Source organism: Lontra canadensis, unplaced genomic scaffold (genome assembly GCF_010015895.1).
Source record: "Lontra canadensis isolate GAN:19392208 unplaced genomic scaffold, GSC_riverotter_1.0 scaffold15, whole genome shotgun sequence".
Classification (NCBI taxonomy): domain Eukaryota; kingdom Metazoa; phylum Chordata; class Mammalia; order Carnivora; family Mustelidae; genus Lontra; species Lontra canadensis.
In genome coordinates this window covers 21,042,864-21,069,413 of record NW_022631009.1, presented here as the reverse complement: position 1 = coordinate 21,069,413, position 26,550 = coordinate 21,042,864, and the positions used below count along the sequence as shown (strand labels likewise).

Here is a 26,550-nt window from a genome sequence, read left to right as displayed (position 1 = left end):
GCAATTTAAATTATGTTTTAGGAAATGTGGTATGGGGGAACCAAAGAGAGGAAGTTCTGAAGTACATTATGGTCATTATGATAACGGTAGAATACTGCAAACTGTGTAAGATAAACAACATACTCTTCCTCCAGAGATTTCTTCCCAATCTTCTAAATGTCCTACAAGCCAAATTCCATAATGGAGATGAGAACTAAAAAACTGTAAAACTAGGGCATGGTTTTGTTTCTTGCAACCGAGAAATGTGGTCACAAGGATCCGGGCTTAAAAAGTTAACAGTGTAAATGACAGGAAAGAACAAATTCAAGAGGAATTCTGAAAGAATCATCATTTCTTACTGCATACAAGATAAAAAGATGGGACAGAACCTAACATATCCACTCAATCACCTAATTTCCATAACCTACACTCTAGACCCAATGGGCTATTCCTTCAAGATCCTGAATTTTCACATCACACATTTTTCAAAAATCACATAATCACTGTACTACAAAGGACAGATTTGTATAGTTATTTGTACATGATGCAAGATACAGAGGTAATACTTCTATATGTCCATTCTCTCTTACCTGATCTTGTCATTTAACCACTTCTTTAAAGATACACTCAAAAGTCTTCTCTGGGACGTCAGAGATAGCCTTCTGTCCTCTACCACCATCCCTACCCACCTACGCATCCAAACACAAAGAACTAATTCCATTGTCAACTATGGTCCCATAGCACTTAGCACACTGAATCATTATTCCTTTCATTATTTATTTACTGTATGAGTTTAATCACTAGAGCTAAAATGGGAATTCCATGAAGATATGGATCATGTCTCATCCAGCCTCATATCTGCAGAATCACACACTACTTTTCTTCAACAAATAAAAGAATAAACAAATGAAAAAAAAATATGCTAACTACTAGAGACCTTATGGAACTTCAAAATGCCAGTCACACAGTGCCCTTAAAGAGAAAAACCTACCTTCCTGTATAAGTTGTTACGGTTCATCACATGCTACCTCAAACTAAATCAGCTTTACCACCCCAGCAATAAAAACTAAATATAGCTAGGACTTGATCCAGAGGCCAAAAACATCCACCCAAAGGTTGAAATGGCCAACCTTTGGAAGAGGGATGTTCCAAATTTCATGTGCAAAATGGCCCAATTCACCTTAGGTTTCAGAAAGTATGAATGATACGTGAACAAAGATGACAAAGGCCATGGGAGCTCACGTCATTTTTCCAAGTGACTCTAAGCTGCTACTTCCTTTATTTTGGAGCAAATTCCACAAGCCAGTATCAGAGACACTGAAGCTCATACGGAACAAGCAGCTGACTATGCACCTTCCCATGCTTCCCATGCACATTTCCTGAGTTATCCTTGCAATAAAATTCTATCACTGAAGACAATCTATGTATCTCTCTTCCTTTTGGTCTTAAAGGACCTAAGGAGCAGAGTAACTACTACAGGAAACTAAGCAGAAGGAAGACACACACACCAAATGCAAACTGGTACAAGAGTGACGACACTCATCAGTAGAGAGGTTAGATGGAAGGAAGGGATTCCGTTGTGAACACATTACTTCTGAGAGACAGCAAAGTAGTCAACTGTTATCTAGCAGATTGAAAATACTGAGTAACACTGACCACAAAAGACTGATTCTTAAAGGTATGTATTTGTGGGTCATTTTGATCAAAGTTGAAAACTTAAGAGTGGATAAACTCACCAAGGAAATAACTACATTAAAAAAAAGAGGAGGAAGGCCATGTCAATGCAAGGTCAGTGCCAATTATGAATTGGAAAGAAGAGCACTAAAACGGAGAAACAGAAGCAATAGAAAAATCAGAAGGCCAGAGAGAAAGAAAGCTTTCAGAAACATATAGGGATACCTCGATGGCTCAATTCGTTAAGGGTCTGTCTTGGGCTCAGGTCATGATCCTGGAGTCCCTGGATCAAGCCCAAGTCTGGGCTCCCTGCTCCGTGAGGAGTCTGCTTCTACCTCCCCTCCCCATCCCCTGCTCCTGCTCTCTTATCCACTCTTTCAAATAAATAAAACCTTGAAAGAAAGAAAGAAAGAAAGAAAGAGAGATAGATAGATAGATAGATAGATAGATAAGAGAGATAAGAACAGAAAAAAGGTTTCTGATCTCCCCAAGCAATATCTAAAAACGTGCTACCTTAAAGCAGTTTCATTAGACAGACAAGGCCTGAGCATGTTTCAACAAAATGAAGCCTTACAAATAGAGATTTTTTAAAGATTCTAGAATTGGGGAACAAAAATGTGACTATAAGAATAAATATATATAAATATAAGAAGGGACGTGTTCAATGGTTACCTGAAAGTTAGAACGAGAGGAAATTGCCCTCCTATAATACAAGAAAAATTATGTAGGAACAATAATCACATGAAATGAGGATGAACGAATGTAAGGTACTTCTTCTGCCTGCCAGTCACAGAATTTCAACCTTCTCTACAAAGTAGATGAAGTAATCTGTGCAATATTACGTGAAAATATAAGTGTAGGACAAAAAAAGAGAGTGCAAATTTAGGGGACTGGAGCTCTGACGCTAGTCAGGAGTTAACAGCTTTTTCTGAAAGTCTGATAACACCAAACTAGCTCCCTGCAAGAAACAGAGCAGTCATAAAAGACTTAAGGTAGGAAAAAAAAAAAAAAAAAGAAGGAAAGAAAGAAAGGACTATACTTAATCCTTCTTTCTTTTCTCTGTTTCCAGCTTTGGAGCAGCGGTTTACAAGTTTGTAGACAGGTTGTAACTTCTGCTAAGGACGTCTCTTTAGCTTTGAAGAGACGGAAATAAACTTCAGAAGAAAGAAGGCACAGCTAGCTGCTTATGACGGGCTAAAGGTTTATTTTGTTTTGTTTTTAGCTGTGGTAAAATATACATAACATAAAATTTATTATTTTAACTATGTTTTTAAAGATTTTATTTAGTTAGTTATTTGAAAAAGAGAGAGAGAAAGAGAGCATGCGAGCGGGGCAACAGGCAAAAGGAGAGAGAAAGTGAAAACCTCAAGTAGACCACGGTGAGCATGGAGCCCAACCCAAGCCTTGATCTCATAACCCTGAGATCATGACCTGAACTGAACCTAATAGTCAGATGCTTAACCACCTGAGCCACCCAGGCACCCCTACTGTTTTAATTATTTTTAAGTGTACACTTAAGTGGCATTAAGTACATTCACACTGTTAGGCAACCATCACCACTATTCATCTCCAGGGCTTTTCATTATCCCAAACTAAAACTCTTTATCCATTCAACGACCTCCTATTTTCCCATCCCCTAGTTGGAACTAACCACCTTTCAACTTTGTGTCTTGATGAACTCCAATCATACAGTGTATGTGTCTTGTGTCTGGTTTCTTTCCGTTAGCAGGTTTTTAAGATTCAGCCATGTTGTAAGTAGCATGTATGACAAATTTCATTCCTTTCAAGGTTGAGTAATATACCAGAATGTATATATCACATTTTGCTTATCCATTCATCAGTGGACACTTTTAGCTACTGTGAATAATGCTGAAAATAAACTCTGAAAATAAACTCTGGTGTACAGACATCTCTGAGTCCCTGCCTTCAATTCTTTTGGATATATACCTAGAAATGGAACTGCTGGATCATATGGTAATTGTACGTTTCCTTTTTTATGGAACCATCACACTGTTTTCCACAGTGACTGTAGTATTTTACATTCCAGGGTACAAGAATTCCAATTGCTACATATCCTAGACAATACTTATTTTCTGGCTTTAAAGGAAAAGAAGCTAAGACAATACTTATTTTCTAGAAATAGATATAGATATAAATATAGATATAGTTATAGATATATAGATAAAATAGCCATCCTAAACAGTGTGACATGATCTCATTGTGGTTTTGATTTGCATTTTCCTAATGGGGAGGAATGTTGAGGTTCTTTTCACAGACTTACTGTCTATATCTTCTTTGGAGAAATGTCTATTCAAGTCCTTTGCCCATTTTTTTTGGGGGGGGGGGGAGTGTAGTTTGGCCAAATACTTTTAAAGAAGAACACAGATGAAGGCTTTCTACATTGCTGCTCCTAGCTCTCTTGTCAAGAATAATTAGGATATGCCTTCTAGATCTCTTGGGAAACTAATCATGGAGAGGAGGACCTAGTTAGAGAGCAAGTCCGGCAGAAGAAAAGAACTTCCAACTCTGCAAGAACAGAGGTACCCTTCTCTTTAAAGATCCTTCCACCTCATTTCGGCTCTGTAATTTTCAGTATGTTTTTCTTTCATGGCAAATTTCCCTATATTTTACTAATCACACAATTGTCAGCTTTATTACCACTAATAGTAGCTATCTAGTAAGTCAGAACCTTTATTAACATACTGTTATTGCTGCCATATGCTAAGCACTATGTTGCATCTTACATGCAATACCTCATTTAAGTTTAAGTTCTCAGAGCACCTGGGTGTCTCAGTGGGTTAAGCATCTCCCTTCAGCTCAGGTCATGATCCCAGGGTTCCTGCTTCTCCCTCTCCCTCTGCCCCTCCCCTCCCCAGCTTGTGCACATGCTCTCTCTCTCGCTCTCTCTCTCAAATAAATAAACAAAATCTTAAAAAAAAAATTTAAAATTTTCCTCTGGGTGCCTGGATGGTGCAGTCGGTTAAGCATCCGTTTTGGCACAAGTCATGATCTCAGGGTCATTAAGACTGAGCCTCACATAAGGCTCTATGCTTACCATGGAGTCTGCGTAAGACTCTCTCTCCCTCTCCCTCTGCCACCCCCCACCACCCCACACACTCTCTTTCTCTCTCCCTCTAAAATAAATAAATCTTTTTAAAAATTAAATAAGTAAAATAAAAATAAGTTCTTCTCTTCAACCCTAGTAGTTTCATCTTGAATACTGTTAGAAAAGTAAAACATCTTTAAAACACATGAAAGGTTTTCATTCTTCAGTCTTTCAATTCCACTATCAAGCAATGTCAGTCTAAATACTAGCCTTAAAGAATTTTTTTTAAAGATTTTATTTAGTTATTTGACAGAGAGAGAGAGAGCACACAAAAGAGAACACAAGCAGGGGGGCACTGTAGAGTGAGAGGGAGAAACAGACTCTCCACTGAGCAGGGAGCCTGATGCAGGGCTTGATCCCAGGACCCTGGGATCATGACCTGAGCTGAAGGCAGATGCTTAACTGACTGAACCACCCAGGTGTCCCTTAACTAATATTTTTAATTTATACAACAATGACTCTGTCTTGAATCCAGGAAGATCAAACATCTTTTCTACTTCAACCACAGAAAGTACATTTTTACCTCAAACTCATAAAATTTAAGGATCATTTTTTTCTGTTCCCTTTTGTTTTTTAAAGGCCAAACACTTTGTAAATATTTAGATGTTTAGCTCTAAAGTAATACAACTCATTTTTTTTAACTCAACTAGAACATATTTATCCAAGTGAAAGCTGTCCTTTTATCTCTTTGGAAAGCTATGTGTTTCTTCAGAAGATGTTGACAGTGACAGACACATTTCTGAAACACTTTAGAAGATATTTTCCAAGACAAATGGTTTACAATCACTATTTCTTCTAATCTTCACAAAACCCAAAGAAAAGGAACTATTACTACCTCCATTTTGCAAGATGGAGACTTAGAAAAGTTATCTTGCCCACCACTGCACTGAGTAAATGGCAGCGGTAAGACAAGAACCAAAGTCTGACTCTAGAGCTCTGGCTTTTAATTGTTTGGTTGTAAGTATCACTGTTTTAATAGTAAAATAGATGTGATTTCATGATCTCATAGAGGATTTACTTTTTATAAAACTGTTTTAAAATGTATGAGGGTTTAGTTAATTACTGGCACTAGAATGAGATGAAATCCACCTAAGAAAACAGATGCTCTACAATAGACAGAAGACTATTTAAAATTAAAGTCTTATTTTTCAGCTCTATCATACCATTTCCTCTCAAGTTGGGCTCTTTGCCCAAAAGTACTCTAAACTTATAATTTCCTGTCAAAGAGCTTTAAAGGAAAAGAAGCTGAGATTTTTCTCCTTCCTTCACCCTTTAGAGTCTTTCATTTTTATTTTCTAAGAATCTTTTAATTTTACCTCAATTGGAAAGTGACAGGATTCCTTTTAATTTCTTCTAACAAACCTATTCAAAGTTAAGAAATGCTGGAACATACTCCCTAGCTTTAAAGACGTGTTACTACATTCACTTTTTTAATAAACTGAACTATTAAAAAAAAAAAAGAATCCAGAAAATGCAAACATAAAACAGCACATTTAAAAATGCTCTGACATATTCATTTCCTGCTAAAATAAAGATTAAAAATAATCTAATAAGAAATATGCAGTTATAAATGTCGTAACTTTTAATTCAGGTCCTTATAAAGATTTCTAAATACTCAATAACCATACCTAGATTTGAGAACTAAAAAAGAGAACAGAATCTCTAATTGATTAAAAATAAAAGAGGAAACTTGCCAAGGTCTACCCATGTACCTGCCATACAGAAAAATCTACCGTAATTTGTGCCAAAGACACTACCTACACTTTATAACTAGGTTTACTCATATATTTTGCTCTTCACTTATTTCCCTACATCTCAAATTTGAAGACAAAATATGAGCATTTAGTCTCTGTACACTCACAACTCGTTTCCATCCCTAGAATACTAGAATTAATTGCATTAATCCCAAACATAAATACATTAATTAAAGATATACGTACATTAACAAAAGTGTCATTTCAGAGAAACCTTAAACTGACAATATTAACATGTGTATCATTCAGTGAGTTCCATGATCTGACTTCTGCTTAATTTTTATAGGTTTTCATAAATAGAGATGGGGGCTGTGGAAACTCGCTGAGTTCAGCTATTTGCACAGACGGACATTATTTTGCTTGATTTCTCAGTACAGTTTTATTACACAGTAACAGCACATATGAAGCCACTTTCAGTATTTCCCTGTGGTTCTTTGTAAACAAATTAAGAAGATTATAGTGCTTTGTGAAAATGTTTTTGCTTTTTTAAATTTGGAGAATTTTACCTGTTTGGTTTTGTTTTTTCTTTTTAGAAATAAAAATAAAATTTTTAAAATTTCAACTATATCTAACAAAAAAAATGTAATCACTATATGAAAGATAAATAGTCTAAATACTTTACCCATAGAAATTAAAAATAAACAACTATAAGTGTAGTGTTACTGTATTTGCACAGGTGTAACTGACTCCAATTCACTTTGGTAATAATACCATGAGTCTTCAAAATATAATATTCCAAAATGACAGAAAATTTTTTTAGCTTAGGAATTCCACGGGCTTAAGATAAAATCCTGTTCCTTTTTTGATGCAAAAACTTTGGTTATTTTCATCTTAAATCTTAGAAACTCAGGGAAGTTGAAATAATTTTTTTCCCCTTCACTGCATATGATGTTCCTCCTCTTAAGTCAAAAGATCATTTCAAGATGTACTATGAGCCCTGCAGAAGAGAAAAAGACCTCTGGTAAGCAAAAACTGACACAAAGAGCATGTAGTTTACTTTCGAAAAGGAATAGCGACTGTCAGGTCAGGTAATTATTTCTAAGATAAGTAGCAGTTTAGAAAAGGACACAGTAATGAGAATGACAGGTAACAGTGAAAGACAAGACTAGGTTTAAGGAAAAAACAGCCATATATATATAGCAACAAAGCTTCAAACATCAAAAAAGCACCCATAACTGTTTCTATGAACTAAAACTATGAACAATTCTATGAACTGTTTCTATGATTGCTTTCATGAACAAGTATGATCATTGCTTTCTTTATTAGTTTCAGAAGACTGGGTCAAGTGCCTTCATTTTGGAATGATTTCCATCAAAACTGGCTGTATAAAAGTGTTTGTAAAATATTTTAAAAATATAATGCTTAAAGTAGTTTACTTCATTTACTTGGAAAAATCCATTACATGGTATATCATACTGGCCAATGATGCTAAATATAAAGTATAACCATATCACTATTTTGGCAGGCTCTCTGAAATCACATGAGTGTTTTGTGTATATTAATTAAAGCTATCTAATCAAGTGCTGAGAGTCTATATAACGGGGAGGGGATCCCATTGTCATCATTTGCCTAGTACCTGAATTCTCTTCTATGAGGAAAAAGCAAACAAAAACAAAACAAAAAGCTCAGAAGTATACAATGAGAAGCAAAGCTCATAGAAGGAAAATTCATTCTACCGGGAAAACAGAGTCATCAAAATACTTTCTTCTCAAGAGTTTAATTTGTATATTTTTAATTTCCCCTAGAATTTCATGAGGCTCCCTTGCTTAATTTGACCCTTATTTCTTATAATTCTTAGAAATTACATGAACTATAGATTTTATTCAGACCAATCATTTCTCTGTGATCCAAACCTCTATGATACAAATTTCACTGATTGCTAAAAATGTTTAAATAGCTGATCATTGGAAAATGGCTACTGTTTGTTGTTTAACTGCAAGATGACGGACTAATTCACATAGCAGTTTATAGATATAACCAATGCAGTAATTAATACAGTAAGTAATTACACTAAAACTAATTCCTTCTAAAGTTACATGACATAGCATCAAACGTAAAGTGCCAACCATGTCACTGAGACAAACCTGATGTTATTTATTTGAAAGTACAATAAAGCTTAACAAGAGGGGCTAATATCAAAACTAAAAAGGAATAACATATGGCATTTAAGATTTCGATATGCTTCATTTTGCAATTCATCATACTGTAGACAGGGCTGGATTTATAAAGCAGCCTCGAGATGCCCCTGAATTTTGTTTATGCATAGATACACTTCTATGTATTTAAGACAAAGCAGGCTAAAAGGTCTACCTTAAAAAATAAGGCCTGAAATCTAATCTTATCACTAGTGGTGTTTTTTGTCTCGGATTCTTTCATTTTCTGTATCTTTTTGTTTAAGAAGAAACTAGGTCACCTGAAACATTCAGAGGTGAGAAAGAAGTGAAGCTGGATATTAGGATAACACTGGACCAAAGGGTAACCAAAGTTAAGGGAGGGGGAATGTGAAGGTAAAAGTCCACTCAAAATGGTCTCTACCACAGAATTTGTCTACATACACCCAATTTCTGACTTAAACTTAGAAACATAAAGGTATGATAGAGATATTAGCCAGAGGAAGAAAATGTCAATGCCATCACATTTTTTGACACAGTACCCCACCATTGGAAAGAATGAGTCAGTTCTTCTACCTATGAAAAAACACTATTTAAAATTAAAGTGGCACTAACAAATTAGCATACAGGATGGGGTCCTGAAATACCATTTCTCATAAAAAGAAAGTAGTACTTCTCGGAGAAATGGTTGATTCCAGATCCAGAATAGGAAAGGGACATGATGGGCCCCGAATATCTTTTCACAGCAGACAACAAGGAAGCTATGGGTCACATTGTCCCTGAAAGGCCTCCCACTAACCAAAGATGGGGGGCCACTTTGAGCTTCAGCTGCAAGAACTATAATGGATTAAAATCCACCAAATATGTTTAAATCCACTGGCTCATAATGGCACTTAAAAAAGAAAAAAAGGGGGCACCTGGGTGGCTTAGTCATTAAGCACCAGCCTTTGGCTCAGGGCATGATCCCAGGGTCCTGGGACGGAGCCCGGCATCAGGCTCCCTGCTCTGTGGGAAGCCTGCTTCTCCCTCTCTCACTCCCCCTGCTTGTGTTCCCTCTCTCACTGTGTCTCTCTCTATCAAATAAGTAAATAAAATCTTGGGGGAAAACAAAAGAAGAAGAAGAATTGGTGCCCTTTGGAGAAAAATAAGGAACTAATACATTCTCTTGAAAACAGGTAAAGGGGAAGAATCAAGCATTTATCCTATCTTACTTTTATAGACTGTACCACTGGGTAATCCAACAAAAGATGAGGGAGGTGACTCTATAAAAAACATTCCAAATAACAAATGAAAACAAAATGATGTATTTAGAATTTCAACATTTTGCAACATCCAGTGAATAACCAGAAATAAGCACTAACCATCAACAGCTGCTAACAACACAAAAAAAGAGAGATAACTACATACTAAGTGACTGATACAGTCTTGCCAAACACCACCTATCACAAAGACTACGGAATCGAAATTGAGCCTTCCAGTGTCTGGATCCAGTTACTCACTGGCAAAGGTACAGAGGGCAAAAGAACAGTAGAACTGCACCTTGGGTAAGTAGTCAGCAAAATCCAAGCTGTGGGAAACTACAAACGTCCTGCATTCTTCAACAGGTAAAAGAGAAGAAAAGGGATAGAGAACTAATGTAAAATGAAAAGTGACATTTCCTATAAAAACTATTTTTTAATTGGCAAGACTAACCTAGAGTGTCTAGCAATGCACATTTGGGTTATTACTATAGAAGTCGGTATAAGAATTACTTATGGGAAAAGGCAGCTATGACTAGGATGGAACACTAAGAAGGAAGGGTAGCAGAGTTCTATTTCTTAACCTGACTAGCGATTACAAAGGTGTCTGCCTTAAGGTAATCATCACGCCATATGTTTATTTTTTACTGATGTTTTATTTTGCAATAAAAACATTTTTTTAATAGCAGGTTATCAGGACACCTGAATGTTGCAAACACCTAACAAAGGCTTAGTATGATTCCCATTCTCTAGACTAATGCAGTGAAAATAAGAGGTTAAAAAAAGAAGTCAGTGCCCATCATTTCCTCCTACCCACTTCCTCTTCTAAGGGAACCACCTAATATCACAATCAGGGCCCAACAGATTCACTTTCCTGGGTGTCGAGAAATTCTAAGAAAGAGACTATGAGATACCCCACCCTGTTCCTCTCCCAGTCTACCTCCAACCCCCAAGTTGCTCAAACACAAAATGCAGGAGCCACAATTCTCTTTCTTCCCCAATTCCCACATCTAGTCTATCAGCAAGTCCTTCGTTTCCAACTCCAAAATATAACTTACATCTGTCCACACTTCTCTCCATCTCCACTGACTCCACCATCTAACCATGAGCCACAGCCATGGCCTCCCAACTTGTTCCCCTCCTGTCATTCTTAACTCTCTACAATCTATTCTTCCGAAAGCAACCCAAATGATCTTTTAAAACAAACTGCTTAAAATTCTGTTTAAAACCATTTAATGACAGCCCATTGCACTTTCACATCCAAATTCCTTTCCATGGCCTGCATCATTGAATCCCTGCCCGTCTCTCTGACCTCATCTCCAACCACTTTCTCCCATTTTACAATCCAGCCACAGTGGCCTCATTTCAATTCCTCCCACACACTATGCTCTTTTCCATCTGAAGGCCTTCTCAAAGCTTTCCCTCTGCCTGGAATACTCTTTCCAGCTGCTCACAAGGATAACTTCTCAACCCCATATCGCAGTTTTAGTATTACCTTCTCAGAGAAGTTCTGTCCAACTACCCTATCAAACAGGTTCCACCATTTTTCTCTATCAGTATGTGCTACTCCTATCCTTCATAGTTCAAGCTCCAACTACAGTGTATGTCCTATGATGTCAAAGATCTCAACCGCTTCCTTCAACAACATACCCAGCATTTAGCATTTGAAAGGCAGTTAATAATTACTGAATAAATTAATAAATATTAATTTATTGATCAATTAAATTAATTTAATGTATTAATAAATGAGCAAATGAATGAACTCAAAGCTGACATCTAATTTCTGCCATGATTAATGATCAGTGAGTAAATAAAGCCAATTTTAATTTTTTTTCTTCCAAACTTTTTATTTAAATTCCAGTTAGTTAACATAGTGTAATATTGGTTTCAGGAGCATAATTTAGTGATTCTTCACTTACATACAACACCAGCACTGACCATAACAGGTGGTTTCCTTAATACCCATCACCCATTTAGCCCATCTGCCCACCCACCTCCCTCTACCAGCCCTCAGTTTCTTCTCTACAGTTAAGAGTCTGTGGTTTAGAAAGACAGTTTTTAGAAAGAAACCAGCAAATGGGGCAACTCTGCAGACTCAGGAGAGATCATCTGGCTCCAGAGAGAAAAAGTCAAGGAAATTAGCTGCCTATTATCTTTAATTCATGCTTTCCTCAAATATGTAGAGGGTTCACCCAAATTACAAAAATAATTTTAACTTGCATTCCTTTCCAACTATGGGTCCCATGATTTCAGAAAATCAAAAATCCTAAAAATGAAAACTGATCTGGACAGAGAGTAACATTCCATATTTTGAATATTGAATATAAATTCCATATTTTGAATATAAAAACTACCTCATCCTTGGAATCACATATGCATGTGTGTCTGTGTCTGGACACCAAGATACTAATATTTATATCAAGATATCTGGAACTATCTGAAAATGTTACTCTATTTGACCTCTTTACTAAGATGTCTGATACCACATAAAGTTTTGTTTTATTTCATTTTGTTTAAAGATTTTATTTATTTATTTGAGAAAGAGAAAGATAGCAAGTGAGCACAAGTTGGCGGGGGCAGAGAAAGGGAGAAGCAGACTCCCCATTGAGCAGGGAGCCCAATGTGGGGCTCAATCCCAGGACCTCAGAATCACGACCTGTGCCAAATGCAGATGCTTAAACAACTGAGCCACCCAGGTACCCCTGATTCATGTAAAATTTACAAACTAATTCAGAACTCACATATACTATCACACGTACACACATATTAATTACCAGCAACATTAACAGTTTTCTGTAATTCTCATTTTGCTACCAAGTCATTTCGTAAGATACATCCTTTAATATACTTTTAAGATGTTCAAGGTAATCAGCACCTTAATAGTCATGGCATGCAAACAATGAACTTATCTTTAATATTCATACATGTCTATTTACATATTTGTTACTTTCATTTGTTCAATGTCAGACTCTGTGGAAAAAACAGTTATAAAAAGACATTTGAAATAAAGACTCTGTTCCAAGAGCTAAGAACTGAAATTACAATAATCCTAACATATGAGGCAATTCAAATAAAATCATAACAAGAAAGAGACTTGGGACAAATACAAAAGAAAGTTTCTATCAGATAGTATAAATTTTCTCTTTAGCAGAAAAACCTAGAGACCTTTGGTCCTTCGAAAGGGTGCAGCTGGGAGGGTTTCAGAAGCTGAGGCAATCATAATGATAGCTTTGCACGAGGTCATTCCACACGAAAAGGGACCCGAGCCTTTGCCTAATAGCAACCCTTATGTATCACATATTCTTTTGTGAATTCTGTCAGACATCACAGACCATCATTGTCCATTTTCCCATACTTCAATCGGGAACGATATACTGTCCTGGTACAGTCAAAATACTGTAGTTTTTAGAGAACAGTTTCCTTTCTCCCCTTCACCTCTATCCTATTGTGTGTATAGGTAGGTACACTCACACCCATCTGGATCCTTCTGTCAATGCCATCACTGAGCTTTTGTGGATCAGGACAGAGTTTGAAATGAAGTCAGTTTCTTAACTGTCACTACTACATATGCTGACAATGTCTTTTCAAACTGCAGATCACAACCCATTAGAAGGTCATGGAAATAATTTGGTGGCTCATGACCAGCAGTTTTTCAATGAAACAGAACATAAAGGAAAAGAGAAAAATACCAAAAACATCCCACATAGTACATTGTGTGAAACTTCTGTTTAGTTTTATATGTATGTGGGCCTGTGCTGGGTTTCACCATCAATTTTTTTTTTTTTTAATTTTTTCAGAGCCACTAATACATGATGGCCTAAAGTGACGGGACCTTTAGTTCAACACAGACTTCTCTGAACCCAGAAAAATTAAATTCAAAGCACTTCCCCCTCTCCTTATAATCCAAACAAGAAATACTCAATTTAAACCTTTTATTATTAAAGCTTTATTGATGCACACTTCTCCAATGAACATTTAGATTACTTTAGAAAAACAAGTTTCAACTTAGCCGAGTTTAATACATGTTTACCTTTTTCTTTATATTTCTAACAAATTCTTTAGCACTAATATATACTATATCTCAGTCCTTTAAAGAACAAAAGATAAATTAATCTTTGCCTTGGGTGGACTAAAAACTGAGCTTATCTCCTGTCTTAATGTGCAACTGAAATTTGCTCACCAGACCTGCTCCAGAGGTTACAGTCATCCTCCCTGTCTTTAGGAAGAAGAACCAACTGACCATTCCCATCCTAAGGGCCTAAATCAATTTTAAAGGAGTTGGTGCCAGCCCCAGTTAACCAAGAAAAGCCAAAAGAAGAACCGCTATGCTTTAGGGACCCAGTGGTTAATGCAAAAAGATGCTCCTGTTTGCTTGAATCTTTTCTTGCCCTTTGAAATACTCAGAACCTCTCCCCTAGCCTGCCTCTGAAGTTGGGAGCGTCCCCTAGGGCCTTCTACTACCTGAGGTTGCTGCCTTTGTTTTGTACAGTCCTCAGGTCATCGTCTCAAAGAAAACTCTAGCTCCCCATTTGTCAATCTCTCCAGCAGTAAGCACAGAATTCTGATCCCAAGGGCACATGAATTAGTAATATTGACACAAAAGGAAGCCCACACCTCTTCTCACTGCCTTCATGATTTTCGTCATACCCTACTATCTGCTTATCTGGTCTGTGGCTCTGTCCCACACAACTCAGTTCTAAGAGTCGATAGTTCCCGGCTGTCTGTTTACCTGCATTCCCAATTTCTGGTCTAAGGTCAGGGCTGCTGATACTACAGGTAGATATGGGGTGTTCATGCTGAGGAACCTATAAATACCTTCTACTTCACCCTTCTATATCCTCGTCCTTTTACTTTTGATTTTTCATTCCTTAATTACCTTCTGACCAACACTCCATTTGTTCACAGCAACACTTTCCCTTGAGAAATAACTGTTTTCTTACCTTCACTTTCCATTTGTGTGAATGAACTTTGTAACCCTAACGTCTTAACTTGAATCTTCAATTTTACTTCCCCCAACTATGTTTTCACGCTATAAAAAAAGAAATTTGCAAAGACTCTAACCATGGCTTAAATCAAAGAACTTTCCTTATCAGTCTCGAGAGTCAATTTCAGGATCTTACTCCCTTATTATCCTTCCAGTGTTTTCACTGTTCACCCCAACTTTTCCTCCAAGTATACCTTAATGAATTTTAAATTTTAAGTATCTATTAATCTTATAATCTAACGAGGAACAAGGCCTGTCTGGTAAAGTCTACCTCTCCAGCAATGATATTCTGTCCTCTCTTTAAAAATATTATCTATATAACAATCTATCTTCAAATAACCAGAGTTTTCATGCTACCCACCACCTATCACAGAGACCCATCTCCCCTTTTATGAATGTTCTACTTGGTGAGGATCTCATGCTTTGATCATTTCACTTCCTCTTCTATCTCTTAAAACTTACCTATTGTGTGGTCATTTTTCTTTCATCCCCTACAAAGAAATCTGAGAAACTCAACTTACCGAAACACTAATAATTAACAACTACTTAATGGACTTCCATTCCCAGAGGGAACTTATTTTCATAAGGACTTATGAAAACCTCTGTGACAGACCTGTTAAGGAAATCTGAGGACTATTAAAGCGATTCTGATACCTCAAGTCAGTGACTATAAGTGATCACATCCATTGTCTGTATTTAACACAGACTTGTTGGTGAGACCAAGTCAATGATGTGAGGTAAGAAAGGCCTTCTAGATCCTCTAGTCATGATTTTCAGATCTGGCTGCAAAGGGGAATCTCCAGCTCCCAGAGGAAAAGAATGACACCCAAGAGCAAAGGCAGACACAAATACCCAAGCCTAACACTAGGTCAGATATATACGAACACCATGATAAAAACACAAAGACATGTATGGTATGGGAATAAGAAATACCCAATTCAGAATAGTGACAATCCTTCAGGGGATAGGGAGGGAAAGCAACTGAGAAGAGATATACTTAAGAAAATTCAAATATATTCACAATATTTTATTTCTAAAGCTGGGTAATGGGATACATAAATACTAAATTAGCTCCTATTATCTTTTGAATATCTAAAATCTTGTAACTGAAGAAAGAACAATATGAAGATGGCATATAGTCAAACTGACATCATATTAGGAATACAGAGAAATACCTTAGCCTAGAAAGCACTCAAATAAGATACTTTATGAAACGGGCCTTAAAGGAAGAATAAAACACAGATTACTAGCAAAAAATAACAGAAACTTCTCTAGAGGAAAAGCATTAACAAAGGCAAAGTTAGAAGTATCCATGGCCTACAATCTAAATAAAAAAATAAAAGGGAAACTTCAGGAGGACAGATTCATCTTGGAGAAGAGTAACAAAAGCCTGGGGATTAAATCTAAGAACAAGTGCTAGGGGTCTTGGGTAATAAGTAGGCTAGTGTGCCCCAATCCCCCTCCCCAAAAAAAATTTTTTTAAAAAGGAATACCGTGGTGGAAGTGATGTTTTGACAAATCAGAAGCCATTTGCAAGACACACAAAAGCAAACAGTTTCCTATGGATCATTAGGAGGTTCTGTAGGGCAGCAAAAGGGGAACAGAAGGAGGTAAGGTACTGAGAACCAGGTCCTAGTCCCCTGCCTCTACTCCAAACAGAGCCTTTCTACTAAAAATTTTTTAAAACCACTGCACTAAAGTACCTAGTTGGAAGGCACTGCTGTAAATCAAGTATGAGGGTCATAAAACCCAAGAATGGGGTAATCGTATCAAAAATGAAAAAGGGAAAGGAAAATGAATCCAGACTTTTTAATGGAGAATTCAATAGGCCTTAGTGACAAATTAGACGGAATAATGGAAGTGTGGATCTGCATGAAAAAATCAAATATACCAACCAAACAGCAGCTGCTGGTCATACAGATCTGAACATGAGCAGCGTAAATGTGACCATGTAAAAAAGTGTCTGAGCCATACGGAAGTGCTACTCAAGGCGGAAAAGTAAAGCGACATTCCTACAGGGATTAGGAAAAGCACAAGAAGAGGGCCCAGAGGATTGTGCAAAGAAATAACCACCATATCACAGAAGGCTAAGAAAGTGAGTCTTTAAAAAGAGGTAGCACGGTATATGGTGTGAGTGCACAGCCTTTGCAGCCAATCAGACTCAGAATTCTGGCATCCCCTCCACTTACTTAACCTCTCTGAGTTTCATTTAATAAGCAAAGAATAAACTAACATTTAACATCACTGAACACATTACGGAGCCCTGTGCTAAGTGCTTTACACATGACCCATTTTAATCCTCACAACACACTTTACAGATGAAGAAATTAAATTTAGAACTAGCATAATAAGCTGCAGAGCCAGGATTCCTGTTTCTTAAGACAATAAAATAAAGGAATGTATATACAACATTCCTGGCAACCAAAATGACCTCAAAAATGGCATCTATATTTTATTATTAGAAGGTAATGATCCATAGGGAGAACACAAAAACTCACGGTCAGTAATCCCTGTCATAGCCTTCCATGTGGCAAACTCTTTCAGTGTCCTCAGCTACAGAACAGGATTAATACCTGTGATCCAACCTACTTAACAGGGCTTCTGTGATGATATTATGAAAATGAAAATGCTATGAAAAAATTTTAAGTGATACTCGAATATATGGGCTTAATGACACATATCTTGCTTTTCAGAAATGCCCCCCTGGATCAGCATAAGTCTCTCTGAAAGAGAACTAAAAATAAGCCTGTTGGATGTGCAAGCACCACTTTGAAAAAGTATAAAGGACATGGAATGGTTATATGTGCCACCCACATGTCCCCCTGACCCTTCTAGGTTTTCCAAAGTCCCTGCAAGGATGGGGGGATCTCTTACACCTATAAGAAACTCTGATAACTTAGAGCTAAAGAACAGACCGCTTCTACTTCAATTGGGAGTTGTTCGAGTTGACCTTAGGGCATCATCTCAGAGATGCCCCCTTACCGTTCTTCCAAAATAGAAGAGAAAAAAAAAAGTCTCCAGTTTTTTTCTAAGGTATGAAAACTGGGTGCCCAGTCAATACTAGAGTTCAACACAAAATGCCAGATAAAAACTATCAAGTCTCTGATAGCAGGTCTCTTTTGGAAACCCTTCCACAACCCCCCCCCTTTTTCACCTGAACAGATGGTTTCCAGGCTTCAAGGCTCATGTGCCTAGTCACACAATTCACAAGAGCTCACAAAGTTCCTACCTTTTTAATTATTCCATGTCCCTGAATATATCACCTTTCATCTAAAGATCTCTAAGCATCAGAACACGGGAACTCCTCAATCTTCACAACAGCACTCTCTGGGAGAAAGAGTAGTACCTTTATTTCATAAAAAAATGAAAGACTGAGATTAAATGCTTTAAACACCACCTTAACTGATGTTGATTCATTCTTGGAGGGGAAATAATGAACATTTTGAACTTAAAGCTATGGAGAGCCTTGATTTAGGATGACCATTTCAAATACTACTTTGAAAGTATCCACTGTGTATTCTTACTCTTCCAACATATTAAAGATTAAATATAAACAGTAAATATTAAAGCATCACTATTTTTATATGCCAGAAGAAAAAAGAAAACCTATATGGGGGAGGGGCTCTAATTTAAGATTCCTACTGTCTTAAATCCATAAATACTTTTGAACTTGAGGGGCGTAAGGGGAGGAACACCTGTCAGTGCAGTATATGCACAAGTTTTACACACTGTGTAGCTATTAATATTGAATTCTTTAAACTGTTAATAAATAACCCATCTTCTCAAATAAAAAGCAGTATTATGACAAACATTTGACAAGAACGCCTACATGGCTGTTTCCCAGCTCCCCATCTCCGGGCTTCGTGAACTTGCCAGGAGGGAAAAGTCCGCCCGGCCCGGGAGTCCGGCCGCGGGGAGCCAGGCGCTGCCCCGCGACTTTCCACGCCGCCAGGCCCGGCTCGCGGGAGAGGTGAGGCTCGGCCTCCCCGCGGGCCCCTCGGCCTGTGGACAGACGCGGCCCAGCACTCGATCCCGCCTCCCGACGCCCGGCGCGCCCGGACCCGGCCCGGCAGTCGCGGAGGGAGTCGCGGTCCGGCCCGGCCTAGCCACCCCCGCCAGCGGCCGCCGGCGCCGCCTCCCTCCTTCGCCCCGCTCCCAGCGTTCGTTACCTCTTGGGCGCTGGCGGCTGCTCCATGGCGGCCGAGGACAGAAGGAGGGACGCGGTGGGCGGTGAAGGCCGGAGGGAGGAAAGGAGCCGGGGCACCGGCCGGCAGAGCGCCGGGAACCACTGGGGGAAACTCCAGGAACTCGGACCAACTTTCCCGTAACTCTGCGGCGGATCCCCCTCCCGTTCGGGAGTGCGGCTCCTCCCGGTCCGGGCCGCCCCGCCCCTCGGCCGCCAGCCGCGGGCCGCAGTCCTGGGAGAGTGGGCGGAGCGAGCCGCGGCCAGGCTTGGTAGGCGGAGCCAGGCCCTGGTGGGGTGGGCGGGGTCGGAGGCGGAGGGACACGCCGGCCACAGAGCTGGAAGTGGAAAAAAAGCCTAGTTAGGACTCAGAGCCTGTATGTTTGGGCCGGGGGCACGTTCTTTTGAGCCGGCCAAGAGCTGCCGCTCCACTTTTGCCTCCATTGCTTTTGCCTCGATCCCATTTGACTCATTTCTCTGGATTTCCCAAACATCCCAAGCATCTTGTGCAGCCTTTTGAAGTGTTACTAACTGCCCACGCTTCCCTCTCTAGTTGTTTATAATTATTGGCTGTTCTGTCCCCCGCCATCTGACGTTTGTAGCTATAGCACTAGGGATACCACTGGAACTTCTTGTTTGATGTTGGTTGTGGACAAGCTCCTCACTACACTTCACTGTAATTACGTCTAATTACAAAGAAAATAATTACCGCAGTGAGATCTCTCAGTGCACCAATTTAAATGCGCTGTGGTCTTGCCAGCTGTTCACTTGGGTAACCTGGAAAACCCATCACAAATTATGGTGCACAGAAAAGTACTCAAGAAAAGTTTGTTTTCTTCCTTCTTGTTACCCTCTCTCTCGCACTGGTTCCCAAGGCCCTTAGCTCATTGTCATTTGATCCCTGCCTGCATCTATCTTTTTTATGTTATCATTGAACCTGAAATTCCATATATAAATATCTTTCTTATGACCATATGCAGGTGATGTGTAATGAGTTTGCTTGCTTTCATTGGAAGTGATCAAGATGTAGAGTCATAGAGTTTTCTTGAAGATTAGAACAGTCTATGAAGAGAATGTTAAATAAAGGAACCTTATGAACATTAACCCAAATCAGACTTGTTTATTAATATTGTTTTCTTCTTTTTTGCATTGTTTCAATATGTAATAAACTTACATGATTTATTCTCAGAACACCATATTCCCTTCTAAAATTAGTTATGTTAAATTTAAGACTATTCATGGTTGAAACCTGAAGTCAAATTCTGCAAACAAGAGAAATTATTACAAATTTTATACTCATTTTCATGTATTAAAGAACTACAGTCTAACAGTTCAGAAGTAACAAGACAACAAATAGCTTAATTATTAAAACATAAAATCCAGGAAAAACCTTTGAAATTATTTCATTCTATCCTTCAGTCTCATCCTCACTTCCATACCCTAGTCCCATCTTCTTATATTTCATCAGAAAATTTTCTTACAGAGAACAACATTTCATCATCTCTTCTTAAAAAACTGTTACACTTTAAAATGGTCTCTGAATTAAGTTACCAATCTTAATCTCCAGAAAGCCTTTCTGAGTCAAACCACCAGTACCCCCTCCCACACACCCCCCCACACACTATCGCTGACATTTAAGTTGTGAAAGAGATACCTCTCTTCCATGTGCCCATAACACACTGTGCTGGCTTTTGTATGATGCTTATTGCACTAAACTGAAGTTCTGGTCATCCTAACCATGAGTCTACCGAGAATTAGACCTTGTTTTTACCCTCTCTATCCTTCACAAAACAAGTATCTTGGATATAGTAAGTTTGGATGGTTTCTTTGGCCCCCCAGATTCACTCTCCATTCTTTCCCATCTGCTCGTACCCTAGGGGCTGACCTGTATGGCCGACATCACTGAGCTCTCAGTTCTCTTGCTTATAATTGGGTCTGAAGATAAGGAGACCCAGCAAGAGATCATCTGAGGGAGAAAGGAGTATAAGGTTATTTATTCTCCCTGTTCCCTTCCTGTGAGGTCACCAGGGGGCCCAGCTCTCCTTTCTTCCCCTCATCCCTTTGGGCCTACAGGTAGTGATCGCTCTGCTATTCCCTGGGTTCCTCCTCTATTCCCTATGTTCACCTAGACCTCAAACCTCCTCAAATGATCCTAATTTGAGTTTCCTACTAGAATCCTGACTGAGATACCCATAAAGAAGATTTGTGGAAGGAAGAGGAATAATATCAGAAAATAAAGCTCTGAAGTCTTCCCTCACTTTGAAAAGGAAGAGGGCTAGCAATTGTACATTATCTCACTAATCCCTTAAAACTACCATGTATGGTAGCACATCCATGTTATAGGTAAAGAAACTGAAGTTCAAAGGGGTAAAAGGGAGCTCCCCCAGGCCAAATAGAATAACTACATTCTTTTTTTTTTTCTTTTTTTTTTTTGACAGAGAGATCACAAGTAGGCAGAGAGGCAGGCAGAGGGTGGGGGTGGCAGGGGGCGGCGGGGAGGGAGCAGGCTCCCTGCCAAGCAGAGAGCCCAACGCAGGGCTCGATCCCAGGACCCTGAAATCACAACCTGAGCTGAAGGCAGAGGACCCTGAAATCACGACCTGAGCTGAAGGCAGAGGCCCAAACCACTGAGCCACCCAGGCTCCCCAAATAACTACATTCTAACCCAGGCCTTTCTAATTCCTTATCCCACTGTAAATCAGTCAACAGATGTTCACTTAGTTCTTATGTATATCAGCACTATTCGAGGTTCTTATGTATATCAGCACTATTCTCTTATCCCACTGTAAATCAGTCAACAGATGTTCACTTAGTTCTTATGTATATCAGCACTATTCGAGGTGCTGGGAATTACTCAGTGATAAAAACAAATAGACCATAATTCCTGTCCTCGTGAGGTTTATATTCTGGTTGGGGAAACAGTAAAAGAAATAAGTACCTAATTCATAAGATTTGGTATTAAAAACTGGCAAGGAAGAAAAGAAAAATGGGGAAATGGGAAATAATGTGGAGGAAAAGGGATGAAATTTAGATAGGGTGGGTGGTAAAGGCATCAGCAAGAAGGTGACTGAGGAAGTCAGGGGAGCACCATGCAGATGGGAAGGGAAGAGAAACCCGAGGCCAAGTGAACAGTAAGTGGTAAGGCCTGGAGGCTAGTGTGCCTGGTGTGTTATATTATTAAATAAAAAGAATTGTTTTTCTCCTGAATTACTCAGAGAACAAAACAAAACAAAAAAATACCTCAACTCTCTATTTTAATTTGTCTATGCAAAGCCAATCTGAAGATTCCAGGAAGGAAAGCATAGAGATTATCATTTAACCTGCAAATAAAAGACAGAAGCCTTTATGAACAATTGAAAGCTGTAGGAAAATTTGAGATGTACAAAAGGGTCACTCAGCTTCACTTAATTATGAAAGTAGCGTAATTTGTTTCTGATTCCAACAGTTCCAGTTGGAATGGAGATTAAGGGCACACTTTAATTAAACTAGCAAAGAGATCACCGGAATTCTCAACTAGGTGTTCCAAGAGAAATGTAAGAGAAATCTGGAATTTGAGACCTCGTTCCTTGGAATAACAAAACTGCTTTTGTATCACCGAATACACATACCATGATGTTTTATGAGTAGAAAAATATTAACATAAAGATTTTTTCCTTGTTATACTTGTTGCTGCTTTTTATTGAAACTGGATTTATGTTACTCTTTTTTTTAATCATTTTTATGTGTATTTGAAAAATAATACTACTTGACAACTGTTCATCTTTTCTACTATTACTGGGAAGAGTTTGGGGCAGAGACAAAGCTCTGATCAAATATATTACATTATGTAACTTTCTATTTGCAGGGAAACTTGGAAATATTTCCTTTCAAGAGGCAACTTAACAAAACATTTTCCCTTGATAATGTTTCTCTTTTCTAACCTAATTTTATAGTGAGCTGGAGCTAGCATGTTACAGTTGAATTCAACTACTATTCTCTTTTATCATAGCAATCTTTTATTTCACTTACTTGTTTCTCTGACAGAACCATAAGCCTCTTAGGATTTAGGACAGTATCTTTTTTGCATATGTTGTCTCAAAAGTCTGGCATATCCAGTAACTACAAGAAACACCTTCAACTGAATTTTTTTTTAATTTTTATTTATTTATTTGACAGACAGAGATCACAGGTAGGCAGAGAGAGAGGAGGAAGCAGGCTCCCTGCTGAGCAGATAGCCAGATGCGGGTCCAGATCTCAGAACCCTGAGATCATGAACGGAGCCCAAGGCAGAGGCTTTAACCCACTGTGCCACCCAGGCGCCCCTCAACTGAATTTTAAAACAAGAAGCCTAGAGATAGGTGTTTCTAGGTTTGATTAATTCTTTCATTTACTTCCGTTTCCTGCTCTGCTATGCATAGCAGGCTCTCACCCTCCCCTCAAATGATGGCTGCCAAATTCCAAGCATCACATGAAGACATGACAATGCCCAGCAACAGAGGAGGGTTATTTCTTTCTGAATACCATTTTTCAAGACGGTGGAAAAAAACATTCTAGAACCCCCTCTGCAGATGTCCCTTCATGTCCTTTTGGTCAGAATTGTGTCACAAAACCATTGCTGGCAAAGGAAATGGGACCACAAAAATCTATTCAGAATAACAGTGATTCACCCCATGGAGCTGGGCTTGTAGCTGAGATAAGGAATGGACTTCCTTGAAGCTTATGGCAAGGGACAAGAACAAAACTGGGATTCTCTTATTGAGGGAAAAAATAGAGGAACTGTTAGTAGGCAATAGCCTACAATTTCTGCTTATGTTTATAAGTTCCTAGAACATTATAGTCACTGAATAAATGTTTGTTGAATGAATGAATGGCTTTCCATGCAACAAAAACATCAGAAATTTTAAGGGACATAGGTAATTGATAAACTACTTATTAAGTGAAAGTTAAGTATGCCATTTGTCATTTTATTTCCTCTCAGCTCCAAATTCATCCTTCATTAGGTGCTCTGTTAAAATGAAACTAGGTTCTTTAAATCTTTTTCTTTTTTTTTAAGATTCCATTTTTAAATTTTAATTAATTTTTTAAAATTTTTTATTTTTTATTAACATATAATGTATTATTAGCCCCAGGGGTACAGGTCTGTGAATCATTCAGCTTACACACTTCACAGCACTGACCATGGCACATACCCTCCCCAATGTCCATAACCCAAACACCCTTCAAATCTTTTTCTTTATCAGAAAGAATAATGTTAAGCTCTGTCAATAGAGAGCCATGGAGACACATTGCAAAAGGGTGTTCTTCTCTGATTTGTATGTTTTCCATTGGCAGATTCCAGCCCTGAGAACTGCTTCTCGGCATCCTGCAAGATGCAAGGCTTCTCCGTAGTGAGCTCCTGCAGGGCAAGGCAGCCACAGCACTCAGTGGTCAGCAGGCTCTCTCCCCACCCAAACTTGCTTCTCCCTTGAGCAGTTTCTGTGCAGAGTATTTCCAGTGAGAAACCTCACCATGAGAAGTTTTCCCCAGCGACCTAAGAGAAAGGTTTCTGGAAAGTTCCAGAGGGCAGATTTCCAGCAAGTTCCACCAGCATGGCACCACAGCAACTTCTCTGCTCTTCAGCGAGACAAAATTGTGTCCTCTCCAACAACGTGTATATCTCAAGCCCTGGGGACTTCTTTTTGGGGACTGTGTTTCAGTCTCAGAGGGATTAGTCCTGATTTCTACTATTCCTACATTCTTTAGAGTTCTCTTTGTCTCTTACTAGCCAATCCTTTGCTACTCCAAAGGATTAATGTAATTAACATTACAGTTAATAATTTTTTATATTAAACTTTCTCTATTCAAGTAACCATGTGGTTTCTGTCTCTTGTGGCTTCTGTATCAGACTGTACCTTGACCCATACAGAGAATGATAGCAAAGAATTTCAGGGCCAACTGTAAACTCAGGGAAAGAAATGATAAAAATCAGATTGATTCTATTTTCAATTCAATACATAATTATCGGCACCAACAGTTCTCAAACTTTTTGGTCTTGGGACCATTTTACAATCTTAAAACCTATGGAGAACCTTGAAGAACTTTTGTTTATGTGGGTTACACCTATCTATATTAAGAAACTAAAACTCAGAAACTTTTAAAGCACAAGAGTATACAAGTACACTTTCCATTAGCCATCAGAGGAATGACATCATCACATGTCATGTAGCCTCTGGAAAATTCTACCATACACTCATGACAGAATAAAGTGAAAGGGCAAAAAACATTTAGTATTGTTTTTTAAATAGTTTTGATTTTGTAGAACCCTGAAATGGTCTTCAGTATCCCCAGAAGTACCCAGATCACACTTTGGGAAGCCACTGATTTACATTAACTACATGTAAATGCAATACCTAGGATCTATGGGGGAAGAGCTATGGAAGATATGGTCCTTGCTAAGAATACAGTTTCCTTGATAATATAAAGTATATATTCGTATAAGAGTAAAACGATTTAGGGCGCCTGGGTGGCTCAGTGGGTTAAGCCGCTGCCTTCGGCTCAGGTCATGATCTCAGGGTCCTGGGATCGAGTCCCGCATCGGGCTCTCTGCTCAGCAGGGAGCCTGCTTCCCAATCTCTCTCTCTGCCTGCCTCTCTGTCTACTTGTGATCTCTGTCTGTCAAATAAACAAATAAAATCTTAAAAAAAAAAAGAGTAAAACGATTTAAACCTTATGTAGTATATGATCAATAAATTCTGTCATTCAGAAAAGTGCTATAGTTCAAATTAATATGGTCTAGAGCTCAGCCAAACAATAATGCCTTCCATTTACAAAATCCACCCTCCTTATAACATGTTTCTGTTATATACAAAGATAAGCTCTAGAATAAGCTGAAGATATCTCAAATCTTTACAGCCATGATTGGTTAAGACACTGAACATGGGGACAGAACTAAGGAAAAGAAGAGCCAATGCTAAGAACCTTGGCAATCTCCATCAGTTAGAGTCTTTGCATGACTGGACTTCATTATCTTTATATCCGGAACTTAAGCTCTAGAAACAGTTCTGTTCCATGTGTTCATAATTTCTATGTATGTGTGTGTGTGTGTATACATATATGTATATATATTTATTTATTTAATTTCTTTCTATACCTGCATATGGTCTCTGAGTACTTTCTAAAGCGGTCTTGATTGAACCAAGCAGAAAGATGATGTGCTTACTTCCAGGTCAGGAAAGTTAAGAAAACAAGAATAGCCCCCAATATGTTGAGGTGACAGCAGTTAACACTACTGGGAAACTGGACAATGAGACCTAGGGCAACAGGATAAAAAGGGGAGATAGATAAAAAGGGGACATCCTTAAGCCAGTCTTGGTATGTGATACAATCAAATCCAACTCTCATGGAAATGCTGAGGAAAGAAATATATGGCATATTCACACAGCACAACTTCCTAAAAATCTTTACCCGTCTTTCTCCCTTTCTCCCAAGTCCTCATGACAGCCATCCATTTTGCTTCTCGCTTGTTCACCAAACTCCTACAGTGCTTCTCTCCCTCCCTCTTTC

General features: G+C 38.5%; 1 protein-coding gene across 1 annotated transcript in view; it reads right to left on the bottom strand.

The window, feature by feature from the left end:
- STK3 (serine/threonine kinase 3) overlaps window positions 1-19,241 on the bottom strand; it is a 275,492-nt gene extending 256,251 nt beyond the window's left edge. The window contains exon 1 of the mRNA XM_032858619.1: window positions 19,016-19,241. Within this exon, the coding sequence (XP_032714510.1) occupies window positions 19,016-19,041 (26 nt within the window). The 5' untranslated portion in view covers window positions 19,042-19,241. The remainder of the gene's footprint in view (window positions 1-19,015) is intronic.
- Between the last annotated feature and the right edge of the window lie 7,309 nt (window positions 19,242-26,550).